Source organism: Gambusia affinis, linkage group LG21 (assembly GCF_019740435.1).
Source record: "Gambusia affinis linkage group LG21, SWU_Gaff_1.0, whole genome shotgun sequence".
In the NCBI taxonomy this organism is placed as follows: domain Eukaryota; kingdom Metazoa; phylum Chordata; class Actinopteri; order Cyprinodontiformes; family Poeciliidae; genus Gambusia; species Gambusia affinis.
In genome coordinates, this window is record NC_057888.1 from 803,464 (window position 1) to 824,800 (window position 21,337).

The 21,337-nt window shown below is 43.8% G+C and overlaps 1 protein-coding gene across 3 annotated transcripts in view; it reads left to right on the plus strand.

Annotated features, from left to right (window-relative positions):
• Positions 1-21,337, plus strand: part of LOC122824367 (sodium channel protein type 4 subunit alpha-like) — a 97,410-nt gene that overhangs the window by 14,484 nt on the left and 61,589 nt on the right. For 2 of the 3 annotated variants that reach the window (XM_044104893.1, XM_044104891.1), the window contains exons 2-8: positions 6,101-6,265; positions 7,318-7,461; positions 7,862-7,980; positions 13,509-13,598; positions 14,014-14,142; positions 18,535-18,626; positions 20,381-20,623. In XM_044104893.1, coding sequence (XP_043960828.1) covers positions 6,143-6,265; positions 7,318-7,461; positions 7,862-7,980; positions 13,509-13,598; positions 14,014-14,142; positions 18,535-18,626; positions 20,381-20,623 — 940 coding nt within the window. In that variant the 5' untranslated portion in view covers positions 6,101-6,142. Of the gene's footprint in view, positions 1-6,100; positions 6,266-7,317; positions 7,462-7,861; positions 7,981-13,508; positions 13,599-14,013; positions 14,143-17,059; positions 17,152-18,534; positions 18,627-20,380; positions 20,624-21,337 lie in introns of all 3 variants that reach the window. The other variant, XM_044104892.1, reaches the window with a different exon arrangement.

Sequence of the window (21,337 nt, forward strand, 5' to 3'; positions counted from 1 at the left end):
AAATACGACTTTAAAAATGAAACTGCAGTGTTTGTTTGTTCTTTGTGGGGATAAATCATCTTTTCCTGCTGACGTTTTCACCAGCAGATACATTTTCTCTGAGTTACTGAATGAATCGTTGAGTTGTGTGAAGCTCTAGCTAGTCAGGAAGCTAACCTCTGTTAGCTTCAGGTCTGGAGATGTTTCTGTGGTGGAAAAACGACGCTGATGTTCAGCGTCGCCACTTTGTGTAACCATCTGTGTTTGGGTTGGACGTGGGTCAAAGGTCATCCACATGACCTGACAACATCATCTTCACTAGTTGCTAGTGTGAAGCTGACATCCATCAGGCTAATCGTGTTGCTGCAAACAGGAAGATTTGATCAAACTCATAGGAAACCTTTTCAATGGAAACTCGAGAAAAATTAGAAAAATATTAAAATTTCTCTGATTTCTTCATATTGTGAGCTATCAGCCTTCCTGGAGTCGCCTCCTCTCTGGGATGAGTCAGGACAGGTGAGGAGCAGCAGGACGCCTTGATGCTAACGCGCAGAGAGCCGCACGCCGGCCTGCGCTGGTCTGCAGGGTGAAGTCACACAGGTCCGAGTGTTCACCGAGTTAATGAGTCAGGCCCGATCAGTCAGGCCCACTGGGAGCAGAACCGACTGATCCGAGTGGCTGTGACGGGCCGGCCGCGCAGGACACCGCTTCACAGCCAAAAACAGAGAGAGACAGGAAACCAGAGAGAGAGAGACAGGAAACCAGAGAGAGAGAGACAGGAAACCAGAGAGAGAGAGAGACAGGAAACCAGAGAGAGAGACAGGAAACCAGAGAGAGAGAGAGACAGGAAACCAGAGAGAGAGAGAGACAGGAAACCAGAGAGAGAGACAGGAAACCAGAGAGAGACAGGAAACCAGAGAGAGAGACAGGAAACCAGAGAGAGAGAGACAGGAAACCAGAGAGAGAGACAGGAAACCAGAGAGAGAGACAGGAAACCAGAGAGAGACAGGAAACCAGAGAGAGAGACAGGAAACCAGAGAGAGAGACAGGAAACCAGAGAGAGACAGGAAACCAGAGAGAGAGACAGGAAACCAGAGAGAGAGAGACAGGAAACCAGAGAGAGAGAGACAGGAAACCAGAGAGAGAGAGACAGGAAACCAGAGAGAGAGACAGGAAACCAGAGAGAGACAGGAAACCAGAGAGAGAGACAGGAAACCAGAGAGAGAGACAGGAAACCAGAGAGAGAGACAGGAAACCAGAGAGAGAGACAGGAAACCAGAGAGAGACAGGAAACCAGAGAGAGAGACAGGAAACCAGAGAGAGAGAGACAGGAAACCAGAGAGAGAGAGACAGGAAACCAGAGAGAGAGACAGGAAACCAGAGAGAGAGAGACAGGAAACCAGAGAGAGAGAGACAGGAAACCAGAGAGAGACAGGAAACCAGAGAGAGAGACAGGAAACCAACAACCTGGTTTTGTTTTATTCAGTATAATCAGGATGTGGTCGTCTAACTGACCAATCAGAGTTGAGACGTTTCATCCATAAATCACCTTCAGCTCCTCATCGGCTCAGTTTGTTCCGCAGAAGGAAAGTCCACAGAATTGAATCGTTTGTGTAATGAGAGCCGACTCGTCGTCCTAAAATGAGACGATTGACTGAGGAAACATGGAGGTGATTCTCTGAGACCAGAACCGGCAGCAGATCCATCCACAGTCCTGAGTTCAAACAAACTTCAATTTATGTTAGATAGAAAATTATAGGACTGAAATAATAATTTTTTTTTACCTTGTGCCACTGATCATCTGCAACTTTTTACTCTGAAACAAACTTAGCAGAAAGTAAAATGGGACGAATCCATTCAACAGTTTTCAGTGCTGCTGGGGGCCGGTGGCGCCGCAGCGGTTCTGCAGAACATTACATCAGCAGATGTGGGGGAATCTCGTCCTGCGTCGCCAGGGCGACGCCCCGGTCCCCTCCGTCCTCTGGCAGCCTGGCTTGGCGTCCTGCCTGGATCCACTGAATAATGTCCGTCGGGTCGTCAGCGCCGTGACCGAACGCGCTTTCTGCTCTCAGACTAATTGAATTGAAGGTGCTGCGCTTTCCCACTGAAACACGGCCCCTCGAACGCACCGCGTGGTCCGTACATGTCCTGCTGTCAGTTCAGTCTAGAACTGACCCATTTGTCTTGTGGAGTCAACATTTCTGATGATCTGATTGGTCCGACTGAAGCTCCAGCCAGCGGGACGTTTTCAGTTGGGGAAGCAGCAGCGCCCCCTAACTGCGCTGCCTCCAAACTGCAGCCCAGAACTTCCAGGAAGTTCCTGGTTCTGGAGGAGGAACGGGTCGAGATGAAACAATGTGAAGCAGAACCAGTCAGACGGGCCGGTCCAGCAGAACTTCCCTTCAGAACCCGTCTGCAAGTTACACTGTAAAAAATAAAATGTATTTAGGCTCTAATTTTTCAAAGTCATATTATTCAATTTACGAATTAAATCTTTATCTAACAGGCTAAATAGTTAGCTTGTTAATTAGTTACGTATCAAGAAGTGGACTACCAAAATAAAAGCTTCGGCTTCTGATTTTCTTTGATCTCTTGTCTTCTTTCGTCTTTTTCACAGTTAAGTTTATCAGCGTTTTATTTTGAAAGTCTAGCTTTTCCCTGATTGATGGTTCTTCTTTTCATGGGTCCGTTTAAAGGTTCTGATTGGTTCTGCTGCCGAGATGAAGTTCTACAGTCAAACCGTTTCATCTGGGGAACATGACCCCTCAGCCTGCTGCTGCCACCACCGTGTCTCACTGCGTGTTTGATGCTCTTCTGGCGGTCGGTTTTGGTTTCATGGTTTTTAAATGTGAACCAGAGAAATGGATCTGGAATTTAAAGTCATAAAAACCTCAATTTTCATAAATCTAAAATATTCCTGGAGGTTTTTTAGCCCCTCAGGTGTTTTTGGCAGAAATTGGATTAAAAGTTTGGAAACTCAATCTGCAGTCGGTAAAAGAATCAGTTTGTTTAAAATCAACCATGTGATGAGAGGAAGCAGAGAGAGGAGGAAACGCTGGAGGTTCAGTAAAGAACCTGGTGGAGGCTGCATGAGAGGAGGAGCACACACACACTAACACACACACACCGACACACACCTACACACACACACCCACACACACCTACACACACACACACGCACACACACACACACACACACACACACACACACACACACACACACACACACACACACACACACACACACACACACACACACACACACACACACACACACACACACACACACACACACACACACACACACACACACACACACACACACACACACACACACACACACACACACACACACACACACACACACACACACACACACACACACACACACACCAACACACACACACACACACACACACACACACACACACACACACACACACACACACACACAGGGGAGCAGTGCCTGGTAACTCAGTAGTAAACAAGCTGCATTCAACACTAAGAACGTTTTCATGTGAATCTTTTTATTCTCCCTTTGTGTGAAAATAAAATCTGTTTCTACTTTATTTTTTATTCTTTAATGTGAAAACAGTCCTTTGGATCTCTGGTTTCCTCAAACTGACTTTAGTTTGGTTTTAATTTTTTTCAGCAGCAGATTTTCCTCCCAGTTTGATATTATAGAAAGTCCTGATTTAAGTTTTGATGTTTATAATTGGAGACTTTAATGTTAATATTTAACAGAAAATTATTGTTTCTGACATGGAGACTTTAACACGTCTTGGTGTGTCTATTAGTGTATAACTAGAAGAGTGCTATAATTAGTCTATTTAACATTTTGAAGTCCTGCTTCGTCCCTCTTTGTTCAGACAACTAAAATCTTCCTTTCGACCTGCAATGCATCCTGGGAAAGTGTGAGCTGAGGAATATGCATCTCAGTGACTTAATAAACATTAAAATGTGACCTCTGGATGTTTCTGCCCCTCAATTTGAACCCAAGGAGCTGAAAATCCAAGATGGCCGACGCGTAATGCTAGCTGAGGGAACAGCCGGTTGGGTTCCAAGGAAATCCGTCTCACGTTTTCAGTCTATCTATTAGTGGAAACGTCTGGTCAGCGTACAGATATATGAAATGTAAAGAGATAAATCATGGTTATTTGGAGCTGATGGTGGTTGCCGTGGTAACTGGGCATTAAACAAGCTAATCTCTGGTTTTGTTGCTTTCAGCTGGAGTTGGTGGAATATTTATGAACATCAGTCACTTTTTGGCCGTTAGTTCCTGAAGGTGGTGATATAATATTCAGAGTATCTTCCAGTCAGGCTGCCTTATCGCTGCTGTCATGTTGCTGCTTGTAGATAATTTCAGCAGGTTCATTGTTTCCCTGATGAGTCCTGAGCTTTTAGTACGTGACAAAGTGTGGCAGCAGAATGGAAAGCAGAGCTGAGGAGCTCATCAGGAGCTACTGTACTTGACGTCTGTGTGTGTAGGTGTGTGTGTGTGTGTGTGACTGAGTGGATGACAGCATTTGATAAGAACAGGAACCAGAGCCAACTTTTCCTTTCATGTGGACACAAACACACAGTGCAGAAATCAGATTTGAGAGCTGTGAAGAAGAAATGCATGAAGGCTTGAAAAACGAGGCCTGTCCAATCATTGGATTAGGCTCCGCAGCAGATGGCCTGGACACACACCTGTTAAACACTCACACACTCTCAGTCTAGGCTTTTGAAGCTAACAGCATTAGCTGCTAGCGTGCTTCGCTTTTTTCTGCTTGGCTGCGGTAAACCACTACTGTCCACTGGGATTTCTAAATAAACCAGTAAAAGTTATCAAATTATTACTTCCTGAATGTTCAGCAGATTCACTGATGAAACTGGAAGCTAAACGAGGGTTTGTGGTTCCTTCAGCTGCTGTAGCTAATGTAGAAATCACTCATTTATCAGGTCAGTCAGTCTGATAGATCTATAGCATCAGAAACAGGAAGTATGCGTCATTCCCACTTAAAAATATGTTCTGGAGTTAAAAGTGAATTCTGTTGCTACTGGTTAACTAAAACTCATTTGTTTATTAATTAAACTCATTTCTGTACATGCTAAAGGTTAGCATCTATAAGAGCATCTAACTTTTATAGATGCTAAAGGTTAGCAGCTACTGTAGCGGTGACAGCTAATGGGCAGCTAATGCTGCTGCAGGTGAACAGGTGATACAGGAGCCAAATGTTAGCAGGTAAAACTGGTCACAGGTTTGATGCTAGTTTAGCTGCTACATGTTAACGGCTAAAACAAGTTAGCAGCCACTGGAGACTGTTGTTAGTAGCTTCTAATGATATTAGCCTTTATCTGGAATAATAAATAATGACTGTTTGTTACACTCCTTTACCTAAAAGGCTTTCCAAAGATCTGGTTGCTAATCTTTGGCCTTTTGATGCTAATTTGAGAAAATATGTAAAATTCAGGCTTCGCAGATATTTTCATACTGTGTTTCTAATTACTACACATTATGTATTTATTTATCTTTTCTCTCATTAATCTGATTGTTTGTATGATTCCTGGCACCTTAAAGCTGCAGATTGTCGACCGTAACGTTCATACATCCAGCAGACAGTTGTTGTTTTTATGGGATCTCCTGTTGGAACTGGAACAAAGACCAGCTGATGATTCAGAAATGAAGGGAATCCAGAGTGTACAGTAGGGAGCGTCAGGAGGAGGTAGATGAGTTCCTCGGGCTGATTGCTGCCTGTTCCAGCCTCTGAGTGCAGCTCTAATGACGGAGCCTGCGATGCTGTGGGTCGTCCTGAGCGGCAGGTCGCCGTCTCAGAGGACGTAATCAACCTGGCAGAGAAGAAACCGCCAAATCATCCTCACTCTGCAGGTCCTCGAATCAAACGCTCCTCATCTCATGATTTAACGACCCCAAATATTCTCAACAGGTGTCTGAACAGTCTGACATGCGATGGCAGGAGGAGGCTCGTTTCTGGAGCAAAGGCATGAAAATATGAAAATACTCTTTGTTTTTGTCTGTTTGAGGCAGTTTAAAGTATCAACTTCTGTTGCTGGAGAGGGAAGCAGAGTGACGATATGAAATGCTGGACATCTAAGCGTGTGGTCTGTGTGTCTGCAGCTGGTAAACCGGGCCAGTTAGCAGCAGGATCAGGATGAGAAGATGGCTGGCTGTGTGTTTCCAATGGGACCAGAGAGCTTTAAGCGCTTCACGCCGGACTCCCTGGCGGCCATCGAACAGCGCATCGCCCAGGAGGAGGCCCGGCGCAAAAAGCAGTACCAGGAGGTACGTATGGACCCGCCTGGCGCCCGCCTGGGAGCTTCAACCAGGAATGGAAGCAGGAAGCAACCAGCTCAACGCTTTATTGTTAGCTTACATCCATCATTAGCTATAAGTGAAACATAATAAAGTTATTGAACATTAGAGGAACTCTGAAGTTAAACCAGTTAAAGTTTCCCACTGGAGGCAACATTTAGTTAAAAACTGAAAAGTTTTAGTTCCTGAGTGAAGACGCTCGCCACCGACTTCAAGTCTCATCAACTTGGTGTCCAATGTTTGTGCAGCGAAAGGTTTTGTTTGTGCTGATATCCTTTCAAAGATATTAATAAAAAAGTTTCCAGAGGTCAGAGGTCATCATCAAAAGCAGCACAAACGCAACATTTTGCTGCTCAAACATATTTGAGTTGATTGACACCAAATTTAGTTTTTTGGAAGAAAGTCCAGCTTCACTCAGACTAAAACCCAGGAGGATTTTGTTTCAAATCGTGATGCTAAGCTAACTGATGCTACATTAATGCTCAATTCAAAGTTTTTTTTTTTAAATTCTTAATTAATTTATCTTTCTACTTGTTTTTTTTTTTAAAGTATTTCATACATTTCATTAAATGTGACTTCTGTGTTGACGCTTTCTGAGCCCAAAGTGAGTCAGAGAGAAAAAGAAAGTTTCCGTCACGCAGCAGCGCTCCGGCGGTAAAGATGGCCGCCGCCGCCGCCATCGGTTTTCTCAGAGCATCGTCACCAGATCAGAACCAGACAAACAAAGTTTGTTTCAGCTGTCTGGTTATTTTATTATTAAGATGCATCAATACTGTAAGAGTCGGATAAAACGTGACAGGAGTGTCTGTTATTTCCACATATAGAGGAACTTTAGTTGCAGATTTTTGGGGTGAATCGATCTGAACCGGGCCGTTCAGATCAATCTGAGAAAATCAGATGTGAGCAAAATAAATCAAATTTTGGTTGTATTTGGCAGTTCTACTCCAAAACAGAAAGTTCCTGATCCCTCAGTGAAACAAAACAGACAAAAGGCCATAATCATAAATGCTTTGTGTTGTAAGGACCTGGGCGATGTGGAGCTGCCCCGGGCCCGGCCCGACCTGGAGGCGGGGAAGCAGCTGCCCCGGATCTTTGCCGACATCCCGTCTCACCTGGTGGGCGTTCCCCTGGAGGACATCGACCCGTACTACTTCAGGGACCGGAGGGTAAACGTCCTGCCCTCATGGCTCCAACCTGACACTGAACGACTCTTCACAACAAGATCCTGGGTTTATTTACAGCTTTTGGCAGTGAAAGGCTTCCATATACCTGCTCTTGAAATTCAAAACAAAACTGCTAAGATTTTCACTGCTTATTATTATATCTGCATGTAAAATATTAAACGATTCTTAATCACTCTTAGCCAGAGTTGTGACAGAACAACTTGTGGCTCCAGATCTGCAGGTCTGTTCTGAACCGTAACCCTTAAAGCATCTAAATAATCCTGACATCCATCCTTCATTCATGTCTACCTGGTAGAAACAGCAGGAACCCAAAGCGGTCGAATCGTTTTTTGCAGTGTGAAGCAGTAATTTTTGCAGTGAAGCGTTTCTGTTTCTCTTGCAGACTTTCATAGTGCTGAACAAAGGGAAGGCCATCTTCCGCTTCAGCGCCACGTCGGCGCTCTACATGTTCAGCCCGTTCCACCCCATCCGCAGGCTCGCCATCCGGATCCTGGTCCATTCATATCCTTCACTCTGCTGGGGGTCAAAGGTCAGTCAGACCAGGCTGGTTTGAACTGAACCCGGTTGGGCCGGATCTGTGGAGGCAGATCTGTGTTTGTTGGACTTTAGAGAGAACAGACGGTCATAATTAGACGGTTAAAGGAACATTTGACTTATTTCACTCCCAGATATCGGCTCAGTAAATGTCCTGGTTTTAGTCCATCTGTGTTTTTAGACGTGCAGAAACAAGACGCTGTCCAAACATCAGGAAACAGATTCTCGTTCTGACTCTAATCTCCCCTGACCACAAACATCTCTGCTGACTTTTAATTTCAGATAAAACTCACTTGTTCTGCTCCCAGTCCAGCGATTCGCTGCCTTTAAATGGCAGCGAATAGATGGTGATGTAAGTGTATTTCCTCCATTAATCAACAGAATAATTAAGCTACTTTTTCTAAAAGCACTTGCTGCTGAAACACCAGCACACTGACTTATCCCATTAAAAGCTCAATTATGGCTGAAAACAAATCTATTTTCTCCGAACATTCACAGCTCAGCAGGCTGGGCGGCTCTGCCTGGATCTACAGCTGGAAGAAAACCACCAGTTTGTTCTGAATGTTTTCATTTCAGCATGTAGAAAAGTCCAGTTTGGTTGATGAGGTGTGAATGCTAATTGACCTCTGACCTCTGACCTCTGGTCCGCCTACAAACCTCGGTCTGGGTTCGGTTGAAGTGAACTCTGGTTCAGTTTGAATTCCTATGTGAACACCAAGAGGACCATAAGCAGGAAGTGGACTATAGAGCAGGGCATTCTGGGTAAATCCAACCAAAGCTAACGTGTTAGCCTAGCGCTAGCAGCAGAAATGTCTCCTGGTCTTCAGCCAAAGACTAAAGAGATAAAATCTGACGCCTCCATCTTGTTTCCATCTGGTGAAGAAGGAAGTTGCTCTCAGTGTCTTCAGAGGTTTTTGTGTGGTTTCCTTCAGTGGTTGTTGGTGCAGCGCCCCCACAGGCCAGGAGGGGAACAGGTTGGTTTGACTCAGAACCACAGCAGCTACATGTTAGCATTTAGATGCTATTTTAGGCTAGCGTAGCTTCACTCTTTGGCTAACTGCTTTTAGCACTGTTCGTTCATCACTTTGGTGTTAAATTAATTGATTTAGTTCAGATTATTGTTTATATTTTCTCAGATTTACCCAGATAAAATAAAGTCTGGATTATTGTTTGGCTTTTCTAAGCTGTCTTGTCTGCTGAACTCAGGTTTGTAGAAATGATGTGAAAATAATAAATCTCTGCTGATAACTTCTATTAAATGCTGTTAAAGTAGTTGAAGTCATTCCAGGGTGATAAATAAAATGTAGAGGATTTTTAAAAAAAATTACACTTCATTAAAATAAAAACAAAAGCTGGCAGCGCTGCTCCCATTTAGAAGAATAAAAGCGTCTCAGAGCTTTTAGGCCCACACATTGTTAGTCACTCAGGATGTTTAATCGCCACGCGGCTGCAGCTGCTGCTGCTGCTGCTGAAGCTGCTGCTGCTGCTGGAGCTGCTGCTGCTGCTGGAGCTGCTGCTGCTGGAGCTGCTGGAGTTGCTGCTGGAGCTGCTGGAGTTGCTGCAGCCGTAAACGGCCAGGAATCTCCTGTGACGAGTTTTAACTGGACCGAGTCCAGACTGGGCCGACAGCCGGGTGACGCCTCACAACGCCCACCGACCACAAACAGCAACAGGAATTATTGACTGACTTTAATCAGAGCAGATCTGCACACACACACACACACACACACACACACACACACACACACGCACACCCACACACACACACACACCCACACACACAGAGAAAGGTTAAAACACACCCGGCTGGTCTGAGGATAAACTCGACTCCCTGTATTTCCCAGAACATAATTCATCTGAAAATGTTTAAATTACAGATGAATTAAATCAGATGCATCTTTTCTGCAGATTATCATCATAAAAACTGAATTTCTTGACTTGGAAAAGTTTGGAAACTATAAATGAGGCTTTTAGCAGATAGAAATAATTTTGGTGATTCTAGTTGGAATGAAACAAGAATTTGAATGTGTTGTAACTAAAATTAAATCACATTTAAATTGTGATTTTTAGAGAAAGTATTTACCCAACAGCCAGCAGCGTCTATATATGGTAATGACTTCCTGTTTAAGACGCTTCCATTCTGTGCTTTAATTAATTATGTTTTATTCACTTTAGCGCCCAGATTTTATTTAGCTTTTTGAATTTCTGGCCTTATAAACAATTTTGTGACCTTTGACCTTTCAATGTAAAGAAAACAACTGAGTGAAGCTTCATGCTTTGTGCCAGATGTTGGTGGTAACTGTAGATCCAGAACCAGAAGGTTCTGGTGCGTCAAATTGACCTGCTGCCTTTGGCCACGCCCCCTTTGGCCCCGCCCCCTTTGGCCCCGCCCCATTTGGCCCCGCCCCTTCAGCTCCAGACCAACATGTCAGACATTACTTCACACCTCTGCCTCCATCCTCTCCGGCTATTTTTACAGCGGGAAGCGGCTGCTGGAGGTCGCCGCGCCGCCGGACACGCTGCCGTCGTCACGGGGATCGGTGGGTGAGGAGGTCGGCGGCGAGGTGTGGAGTGTGAGTGTGTGGGTGTGTGTGTGTGTGTGTGTGAAGTGGACCTTCAGGCCGGGCTCTGGAAGTGTTTGTAGAGGATGAAGTGAGTTCTGGAGGGCTGCCCGACCGCGGCGGCGCCACCCTGACAGGCTGCGGCGTGATCCGCGGACACACTCACTAATTCTCCATCAGAACCGCTTTTATCTGACAGAACCCATCCAAACGGGTCTGTCACTTTGGCGCTGACCGTCCGGCTCCGGAGGTCAGCCGGGATGGAGGTTCTGGTTCTGGGGAAGACAACCGAAACCACAGAACCAGAGACTGAAACGACCAGAACAAAGTTCTACCAGAAACTCTAAAACAGGATGTTAAAGTAGAAAAACATGATGTAGGTTTTCTGACCCGTTGGGTCTTTAATATTCAGCTTATTGTTTATATTCCAACATTTTTCAGAACCATCACAAGGTGATTAAATAACAAAACTGCACTCAAGATTTTATTATAATAATTATTATTATTAGAGTAATGTCATTTACCCAGAGAAAGTGATTTTATATTTTAATTTTAAAATGTATCTAAACTCTGTGAAAACTTAGCCCCGCCCCCTAACAAATTCTGGATAAGTCCAGCACAGTGGGCGGAGCCAATTGGTACAGTGGGCGGAGCCACTGTAGGAATGAGTAGGCTGAGGGACATAAATTGGCTGCTATAGTTAGCAATTTATTTTAAAAAAAGCACCTAGCATTAAAGCTCTTCCTTCTCTGCTGCCCTCTTCAGGCTGACTGTGGGTTCTGCAGCCTAAGTTTCCTATTGGCTCCCGCAGCTGGTTCGGGTCAACCCTAACTGTCCAGGATGAAACCCTCTGACTGAGACGCGGCCAGGTGGGGAGTCCAGGGTTTCCTGTCGCTCCCTCAGAGCTTCACCTGAATCTGTCATCAGTTGCTTTTTCTTTTTTTGCTAAAGAGCCTGAGAAGTTGCTAAGCTACTAGATGTTTTCCCCCCTTCTGATGTCAAAACCTGGCCCCGCCTCTCGGTGTCTCGTGGCCCCGCCCACTTTGCTGTCAGGGGGCAAAAAGTTCCTGCAACTCACCTTGCTACACTAGCAACTACAACGTGGAGTACTAGGGTGAATTTGATTGATTGATTGATTGATTGATTGATTGATTGATTGATTGATTGATTGGTTGATTGATTGGTTGAACAGACTTATGATCCACATAGACAGCAAAGTACAAAGACAAACAACAACAATAAAATCACCACTATGTTTAGATTTTATAAGGAGAATTAATTTTGTCAAAGTGGGGTGATGTTGAGCGCTTGTGTCTAATCAGTATCTTACCTACAGTTTATTCTCTTATCACCCATATTTAGATAAAATTGGGTTGTTTTTATCAACTGAAGCTTCAGTTCGACCCGTTTCTTGGTTGTTGATGGTTTTAACCCAGAAGACAAAGTAAACATCGACTTGATCGGGTCGCCTGCAGGGGAAAGATGGCAGAATCTGTGGGAATCAGAAGTAGAAATGGGGCAGTGGGAGGAAGATGGATCCCGTGGAGGAAGTGGGAGTTGTAGTGACATTAGCTGTACGGTGGCCTGGGAGGGCCACAGCATCAGGGCTACCATTAGCTGATCATTAGCCTCTGGCTGCGGGACGTTTGTTTGTCGAGCGCTAACCGTATTATCTCCCCGCCTGCCAGCCGCAGCTCAGTCAACAAGTTTTGAGTTTGGGCCGCTCTCGCTCCGGCAGCATGTTCCCTCTGCCAAATTACAATAATTATGATTCATTTATAGCCGTGATTGACGGCTGCGCCGGCGTCCTCCACCCAGCGCGGCAGGTGGAGGTGATATTTAACCTGTTCTGCTGCTGCTGACACTTTGGAAACTTCCCACTCCCCATTATGACATGATTAGAGTGGGCTCTCCTGCGAGGGGGCGCTAATGGCAGATTAATTTGCTGTATTGAAAGTGGCAGGAATCAGAGGGAAGCGAGGACTCTTCATCTTTATTTAGCTCTAATGAGACGTGGAAGGTAAACTTCTCACACTGACGGGCTAAAATCTGCTTTTACATGTCAGAGTTTAGCTGAAACTCAGAGAAAAGCTGCAGTTCCACGAATTTTAACAAAACGCCAAAGACGTTTTACCTCCGTGACTAAGAGCTGCAAATGACAGAAAATGACTGTAAATTCAGAGTAATTGTTTTTGGTTTTGTGTCTAACTCTGACCAGTGACTAACCTGCCTGTTTTTAGCTTCCTGCATGTTTTACTTTGAGGTAACTTCAGACTGGATTCATGTTCTGATGATGTTCTGATGATTTTACATGTCTACACTGACCAGCAGGTCGTTAAAGGTCAGAGGATTTTATTTATACAGTTCTTTTTAAAATACCAAGAAATTTACATTCAATGTTGGAAAAAATATTTTAGAAAATGTCAAACTGAAAAACCTAAAACTAACGAGGTTTGAATGACTTTAACTGAATTTAACTGTTAATATTTAATATTATGAATAAAAACAACTGGATTCTGAATTGAAACTTGGAGTTTTTAGAAAAACCAGAAAGTGGTCGTTCAGTTTGACTTTTTATTTTTAGATAAGAAGATAGATCTCCATTTTATTATATTATTAGACGTTCATTGCTCTAAATGTCCTGTCTTACATTAGTGATGTTGCTCAGGGAGCCGCTGCCCTGTAAATATCTCGGCCTGCTAGCATCAGGCTGGTTTCTCTTCAACATCAGTAAAAATACTAAAAACCAACAGAGAAACTTCCCACTTCCAAAGGAAAACTTTGAATTTCTCGTGTTGGGATCCCAGCTGCAAATGAGCGCACACACCCCCAGATTGTGCATGTCAGGCTGACTCAGCGCGGTCTCCATAGAAACGAGTCGGTCTTTGTTTTCCTGTTGGTCTGTGTTAAATTGTTCCTCCTTAACCTGCTCACTTTGTTCAGTTTGTTCATCATGTGCACCATCCTGACCAACTGCTGCTTCATGGCCATGTCGGAACCGGCCAACTGGGCCAAGTACCTGGAGTAAGTACCAGACCCGTCCAGAACCGTCCCGCCTGCAGGCGGAGCAGACATGAGGAGGAGGACGTGGCGATGTGATGAAGATGTGTTTAATGAACAGGAAGCGGTTCAGAGGTGAATCGTGTGCAGCAGAAATGTCAGGATGCAAATGTCAGAGTCTGGAGGAAACATGTCTGAACCCATCAGGCTGAGCAGAGACTCAGATTAACTGAGGCTAATGCTAACGCTGGCAGGCTAGCTGCAGCTTCGTGGCCCTTAAAGGGAAAGTTTCATCCTGACGTGACTCTCTGTCCTCATGTCTTCTCCGCTTCACTTGGTGGCTGGAACAAAATGAATAAGTGAAGACTTTTATCAATATTTATCCGTCTGTTTCTTATTTATTCGTCCTCTCTCTCGCTGCTCTCGCTCGCCCGCCCAGGTACACCTTCACAGGTATTTACACCTTCGAGTCGCTCATCAAGATCCTGGCCAGAGGATTCTGTATTGGCCCCTTCACCTTCCTGAGGGACCCCTGGAACTGGCTGGACTTCAGCGTCATCGTGATGGCGTGAGTCACACACACACACACACACACACACACACACACACACACACACACACACACACACACACACATACACATACACACACATACACACCCCGATGAGTCCAGGAAGGTTTTCCTTCAGCCATCCGACCAGAACCAGAACCAGAACATTCTGAGCAGAAGTATTCACACCCTTTAAACTTTCGGGTCTGGAAGGAAAACGCTGCATCGTTTACAGAATTTGATGAAAAAAGTCTGAAAAGTGTGGCAGGCATTTGTTTTCTTCCCCTTTTACTCTGAGAGCCAGAAATAAAATGGCTTTGCTTTAATCTGTTGCATCAACTTCTGAATTAATAGAATATAAAGTTTAGGAATAAAATGACTTTAAATATAAATAATAAATAATTTGATGAGAAATTAAGCTGGAAACTTGAACTCAGATTCAAAAGAAATAAAAACACAAAACTATTTTATTCTTAGCCTTAAAGCATCTGGAACAAAATAAAAATTGTCTAAAACATTCAGAATCACAAACTAACAGAGAAAATCTGTTTTAGAAGCAAAACACTAAAAAACATTTCTATATTAATTTACTTTTATTCTAGAATATATGATCCACAGAAACAGTAAAGCTACACAAACAAATTAAATAAAACAGCAGAAATAAGGATTAATTATCAGTTTGTTGTTTTAATGAATCAATAAAGGGAGAGGTGAGACAGGAAGTGATTTTCCAGGAGCTTTTATTGTGAAGGAGCTGCAGTCTGCGTTAGCAGCTGAGCCAGCAGATCTGTCGTCGTCGTCCTGACGGGATTATTGAGGAGGAATTAAAGTTTAAAGCTGCTCTGACGCTTCGCCTCTTTAAGCTCCAGTTTAAAAAGTTTTTCACGTCTCTGGTCGGTTTCAAAGCTTCTGCAGCGTCTGGAAAACTGCAGAACCAACGGAGAACGCTGGACAGGGAGACAAAGGACGGACATGTGGACGTAACACTGGAGGTCAAATCCTAAAGGTTCTGAATACTTCAACGGGTCAGAACCTCCATCAGAACCTCCATCAGAACCTCCATCAGAACCTCCATCAGAACCTCCATCACATCAAGCTGTGATTGTGGAAAAAACTGGAAAAGGGATCCAAATAAAAACTGACTTGGTGAATCTTTGGAAAAGCTTCAGAAGAATAAATGAATAAATTAATTCATCCTAAAGAGAAATCAAATGTTGTGACTCAGATCATCCAAATGTCTTCAGTCCAGTAGCAGTCAATATCACACCAACATGAAGCTGCCTCTGACTGAAGACTGTTGCAGCTGCTCTGACATGCTAACAGCTCAATCTCTGGTCTTCAGTACATCAGTTCTTCTCCAGCTCTGCTGATCCTCCTCCTTTGCTTTTGCTGCTGTCTGGTTGTGTAACCATAGCGATGCTGGAGTCGGGATCAGAGATGTTTGATCTTCCTCGTCTCCTCTGGGATTTGACCTGTCAAGGATTTCTGGTTCTTTCTCTGAAATATGGAAATAAAACTGAACGGAATTCAGCAGAAAGTGAACGGAAGGAAGAACTCAGCTGACAAATATAAAACGACCTTCAGCTCTGAGGCCTTTTCTCCCTCAGCCTGACCTTTGACCTCGTCTCCGACTGACGAGAATCCGCTGCGGCCCGGGATCAGGCGGTGATCCGTCACATCGATGGCCGACCCGCAGCGTAACGATCAGAGTGAAACGTTTCAGAGACTCCTCCTCTGACGGAGGAACGTTGGCTCTGACCCGGTCGGGCAGAACCGGACCGGTCGGAGGGGAGGAGCGTGGGAATGCAGTGAGGAAGGTCAGCAGGTCGCGTACGGAGCGGTGGTACCGGTCCGCCTGTCACCGCTCCCTCACTGATTAAATCACTGCAGCATCAAACCTGCTGAAATACGAGCCGAGATGAAGATCCATTAGCAGCTGCAGGATCAGATGACTGAGTTTAACCAACAGGCCGGCGCCGCCTGGCACAGCGCCGGTCCGGTCCGGTCCGGTCCGGTCCGGCCTCCCATCAGAGGAGATCACAGCTCAACTCTGTCACATTATTACCTCTGGAAAACAATCACTGTTAAAACAGAGCAAGAAAAGTCATAACTAAACATTAAATTAGCAATCGTTAGCATAACAAATGTAAAAATAAAAATACTTAACCACTAAAACGAAGCATGAAACTTAATAGTTTAGAATTTAAAAATACTTTTTCATTTATTTTTCCTCAGAAATATTAACACTTCATTTACCTTCATAATAATTTTATTTTCCAATCTTCTGACATCATTTTTAAAAATAATGCCACTTCTTTATGCTAAGCTAACGCTAATGTTAGCCCAGCTGCTCTAAAAATAAAATCTGCTTCATAACAAACTGTTCAAAATATAAATTCTTCCTAAATTTGACTTAAATTTCATGTTTAGGAAACATTTTGTGAAAAAATAATCAAATCCTACACGGTTCTGTTTTACTTTAGATTTAAATGTGATTTTTGAGTTTCCAGGAAATGTTATCTGGTACTTCTGAAAACCTTTGGACCCTCATTTCTTTGTGTTTTACCAAATTAAATACAAAAAGCTGAAAATGTTTTCTAAAACATGTCAAACTTGATATTTGGTGTCTTTCAATGTTCTGGCCTTTTATATGACATTTATTGATATAATTATTTCATTAAGGTTAATGACTGCCACTAATGCTACTGGATACCAGGCCCACATCATGATAGAACCTCCACCGTGTTTTACTGACAGCTGTAACTTTCATTATGTCTCAAACTTTGATCTGCAGGTCAGCGTTACTTTATGACCAATCAGAGGCAAAATATTTAGAAATTATTCTCAGAATTGTAAATATTTAGAGGATTTTTAGACTTTCTTATCTTTGTCTTCTTTTGTCGTTTGTTGGAAACCACCGCCCTGCTCCCTGCAGGATGTTAACAGAGTTTATCAAAGTAGGAAACCTGCAGGCGCTGCGAACGTTTAGAGTGCTGAGAGCCCTGAAAACTATCTCAGTCATCCCAGGTAAGGCCTCACCACCAGGGGGCGACACGGGCAGCTCATTCAAAGAGCAGCAGAGAGTTAGCTGTGAACATCATCCGCTGTCCGTCCGTGTCTGCCGTGTCCTGCAGCTCCAGCCTACCTGCTCACCCCCCACTGTCCGCCCTGTCAGAGGTCACAGGTCACCTGATCTGTCTTAAAGGAACAGTACAGGAGGAAAGGTCAGATAAGGCTAAGCTGAGCACTTGGTCATTAGCTGGAGAACGAAGGAAATATTCCTCTACCTCTGATATCACTATTATAATTCAAAATTTCCTTTCACTCCTATAAATGTTTGCTTTTGTGATGCTAATCTTTAAATTAAGTGTTTGCTTAAAATTCTATAAAATGCAAGTAGCTAAGAAAGTAATGTAATCTGATTACCTCAATAGTTACACATACATAAGAAATCATTTTTAATGCACACAATCCTTAAATGAAAATGTTTCTGTTTTTATGATAGTTAATTCTAATTAGTATGTAATGAACTTTTTAAAATCTATTTTTACCATTTATTGAACATTTATTGTTTTTATTTGCAGTTAAAATTCGTATTAAATCTTTAAATCAGTCTGTTCCAAACAAATGTTTCAGGTGAATTTTGTCAATTAGCCGTTTGCTAACAGGTTGATAAAATGACTGGCAATAAAATGCTGATCAGCTAATTGGAGGCTAAGTTAACAATTAAAAATGTATTACATGTGAAAGAGCATATATTATAATTTTAAACAGTTTGTTTCTTTCTATACACATGCTACGTGCGGTTAGCTTGTATTTTACTAAATATTTGTGTTGTTTCATATTTCTGCAGCAGTTGTCAGTTTAAAGTCAAAGTGAACAACAAATCCTAAAAATGTTGTTTAAAACTTTGCTGTTGCAGCTAGCATCATACGCTATGATTTTATGCTAATTATAGTTAGCATGCTAACTGTAATATTGGCTAGATATTTTTCATTTATTGTCAAATTTTAATATCTTATGTTTCTTTTCCAACACATTTTACTAAATATGAATAAATAAAAATGAGCTAACATCTTTAGCTTAATTTTGCTAATTAGCCGTTTGCTAGCTCACAAAACGAGCAGCAAAATAACAAAACTATAATAATCTGAGCAGCATACCAAAAGCAAGCAGGAGTTAGCTGAGGTCTGCTGTGAATATTTCTGGATATTCCTCCAGTCTGGACGGTGTGAAGCTCCCAGTCTGATTTCTCCTTCCTCCTGTGGCTGTCGAGGCTCCACAGCTCTTCCTGTCTCTGCCTGGATCTCCGTCTCTCTGATTTTCCCTGCGTGTCGGCTCGTTGCTCCATGTGGTCACATCCTTCTGTGTGTGTCTGTTTTTGTGCTTCTGTCTCCCGGCTTGTTGCAGATATGTCACTGAGTTTGTGGACCTGGGTAATGTGTCAGCCTTAAGGACGTTCAGGGTGCTGCGCGCGCTCAAAACCATCTCAGTCATCCCAGGTGAGAAACACGAGGGAAAACGGAGCGCCGCCCTCCTGACCCGCCGAGCTGCTAGAAATAAGTGGCTGTGTTTCATATCTCCTGCTGCATACTCCCTACTGAAGCTGCTCCATCTGCTTTGTCATTCCTGGAAATGAGCTCAGAGGTAGTATGCAGAAACGTGAGGCGTTAATGACACTGTTGTGAGTGGACAGCAGAGGCCAGAAACACTTTACTACCAACAGCAGAGAACCAGAGGAAGAGCGACGGATCAGCTCCACATGTGGGATTTTAAATTTGAGCTGAAATGAGCAAAACCCAGAAACAGTTTTTATATGGATTGTTGATGTGCAGATGATTGTTTCTGTCAGAAAATATCTCTTAAAATAATGACAGATCAGTTTTGGCCAACAAACTTCTCTGCTTCATGTTCATGAATCTTTCTGCCAGAAGTTTTCTTTACTCACTCAAACCGTTCAGGTTTGGTTCAGATTTCAAAGTGGAGACTAAAAATTTCCTTCATTTCCCACAATTCCACTGGGCTGGAAGCGAACCTGACATACCGAGTCCAGTTCTGGTTCTTCCTGTTCCTGGTGTTTTCCATTTGGACCTCCAGTTTCTCCAGTTAAAGATCTGTACTGGGAGGTTTGGATGGTTAAAATGTTTTGTTGTCATAAAAACTGAAGCAGAAACGTTTGAGTTTAGTTTAAATGCTAATTATTGATATTAATTCATGATTTGAAAGAATAAAATGAAACTCTGATTAGACTGTAGATGTTTTTCTTCCTGATAGAAGTGAGAATGAGTCAGTGGCAGTGTCGCCGTGCAGAAGTTTCGGGTCGCTCTGTGTCCACTCTGCATGTCGGTGTCCTGAACAGCAAGGCGCCTTGTTGTTCTGCTGTGGTTCTGTTGGAACCGTTCAGCAGTCATTAGCTAACAGACACTGGAAACAGGGTCAGGTCTGTTTGTGTTGAAGCAGCTGAACAACATTCAAACCCTGGAAACGGAGGAGTTTCTGACATGGTAACGTTTGGACGGCTGTCAGCTTGTCTGCTCCCTCTGTTCACTTCTCAGTGTTGGTTCCTGTTGTTCTGACCCATTTCCTCTGTGTGTCTCACTGTCACTGCAGGAGTTTGTTAGAGGGTGAAGTTGGTGATTTTCAGCAGGATCAGTGTCTTATTTATCCTTTTATTCATGGCATAAATGCATGATTATTTCATTTGTTTATTACCTGGATAAAGATGGCCGCCCCTCAGTGTTACCTCACTAAAATCCTGATCCAGAATCTAAGGCTGTTTCCCTCCTGACGGTCCGGTACCAGTTCTGTTTGGTGGTGAAGGGCTGCAGGAAATCACTCTAAGGGCCACAAATGGCCCCCGGGCCTCAGTTTGGACACCCCTGAGGTGTGAATGCTAATTGACCTCTGACCTCCGTCTGGGTTCGGTTTGAATGTGAACGCCAAGCGGACCAGAGACCGCTCCAAAAGCAGGAAATGAACTACAGTGCAGGGCATTCTGGGTAAATGCAACCAGAGCTAACGTGCTAGCCTAGCGCTAGCAGCAGAAATGGACAGCTGTTGAAGTTTTGGTTCCAGTAGAACCGGGTCAATCGGATTGTCAGGAGAGAAAAACAGGCTAAAAGTCAAATGTTCCCTTTTGGATCAAATTCATCCTCCATTGTGTTTAAACATTCATCAGAGGGCGGCCATCTTTTCCTGCTGACCTTACGGTTTAGAAGCAGCTTTAAGTATTAACCGGCCCGCCGGCGCTCCTCAGGCCTGAAGACGATCGTCGGCGCTCTGATCCAGTCGGTGAAGAAACTCGCTGACGTCATGATCCTCACCGTTTTCTGCCTGAGCGTCTTCGCCCTCATCGGCCTGCAGCTGTTCATGGGAAACCTGCGACAGAAATGCGTCCGCAGCACGGAGCACTGCATCAACGGCAGCCTGCCGGCCAACACCTCCTTCTTCTGCAATAACAAGACCTGGGCCTCCATCAAGGACTTCATCGGAGACGAAGGTGAGCCCGCTGCGGTCGGGACGGCTGGGGCGCCGTTTGGTCAGTGGAACCAGAACTTCCTGTTGGACGCAGGTTGCTGTTGCTGGTTGCTGGTTGCTGGTTGCTCTGGAGATGTTTCTGTGTGTCAGAGCAGTGATGCTGCTGCTTCCTAAACGGAGCGGACAACGTCAGGTTGGAGCTGCGGCTGCAGCTGACGTCAGGGCACACACACACACACACACACACACACAACACACACACACACACACACACACACACACACAACACACACACAGTCTGCTCCGTCCTGAATTCAGGTTCTCCATCATGTGGATCACAGATTGACGGTTTTATGGACAAACAGTTCAGATTAATTCTCCTGATTCTATTTTTTTTTCACTCATCTGAAGTTTCATTTACTTTTAAAACAATTAAATTTATTTCTGGTCGTTTATCAGGCTGAATGTTTTCAGCATTATGGAGCTGAAAGGCCCAGCAGCTGCTGCAGCTCAGACGTTCAGGTAAACACCAAACAAAGAGGGAATATTTCCAGACTCTCCAACATTCATTACCTTTATTCCACTTCAGTCAATAATTCACTTTATGCACTAATTTCTCTCATTATTAGATTAAAACTCTCCGCTGTTTTTTTTCACCTCATGATGTTTAAAGAAGTTTAAAGAATAAATTTGATTTTCCAGGAACAATCAAACCACACGGCTTTCAGCATGTTTG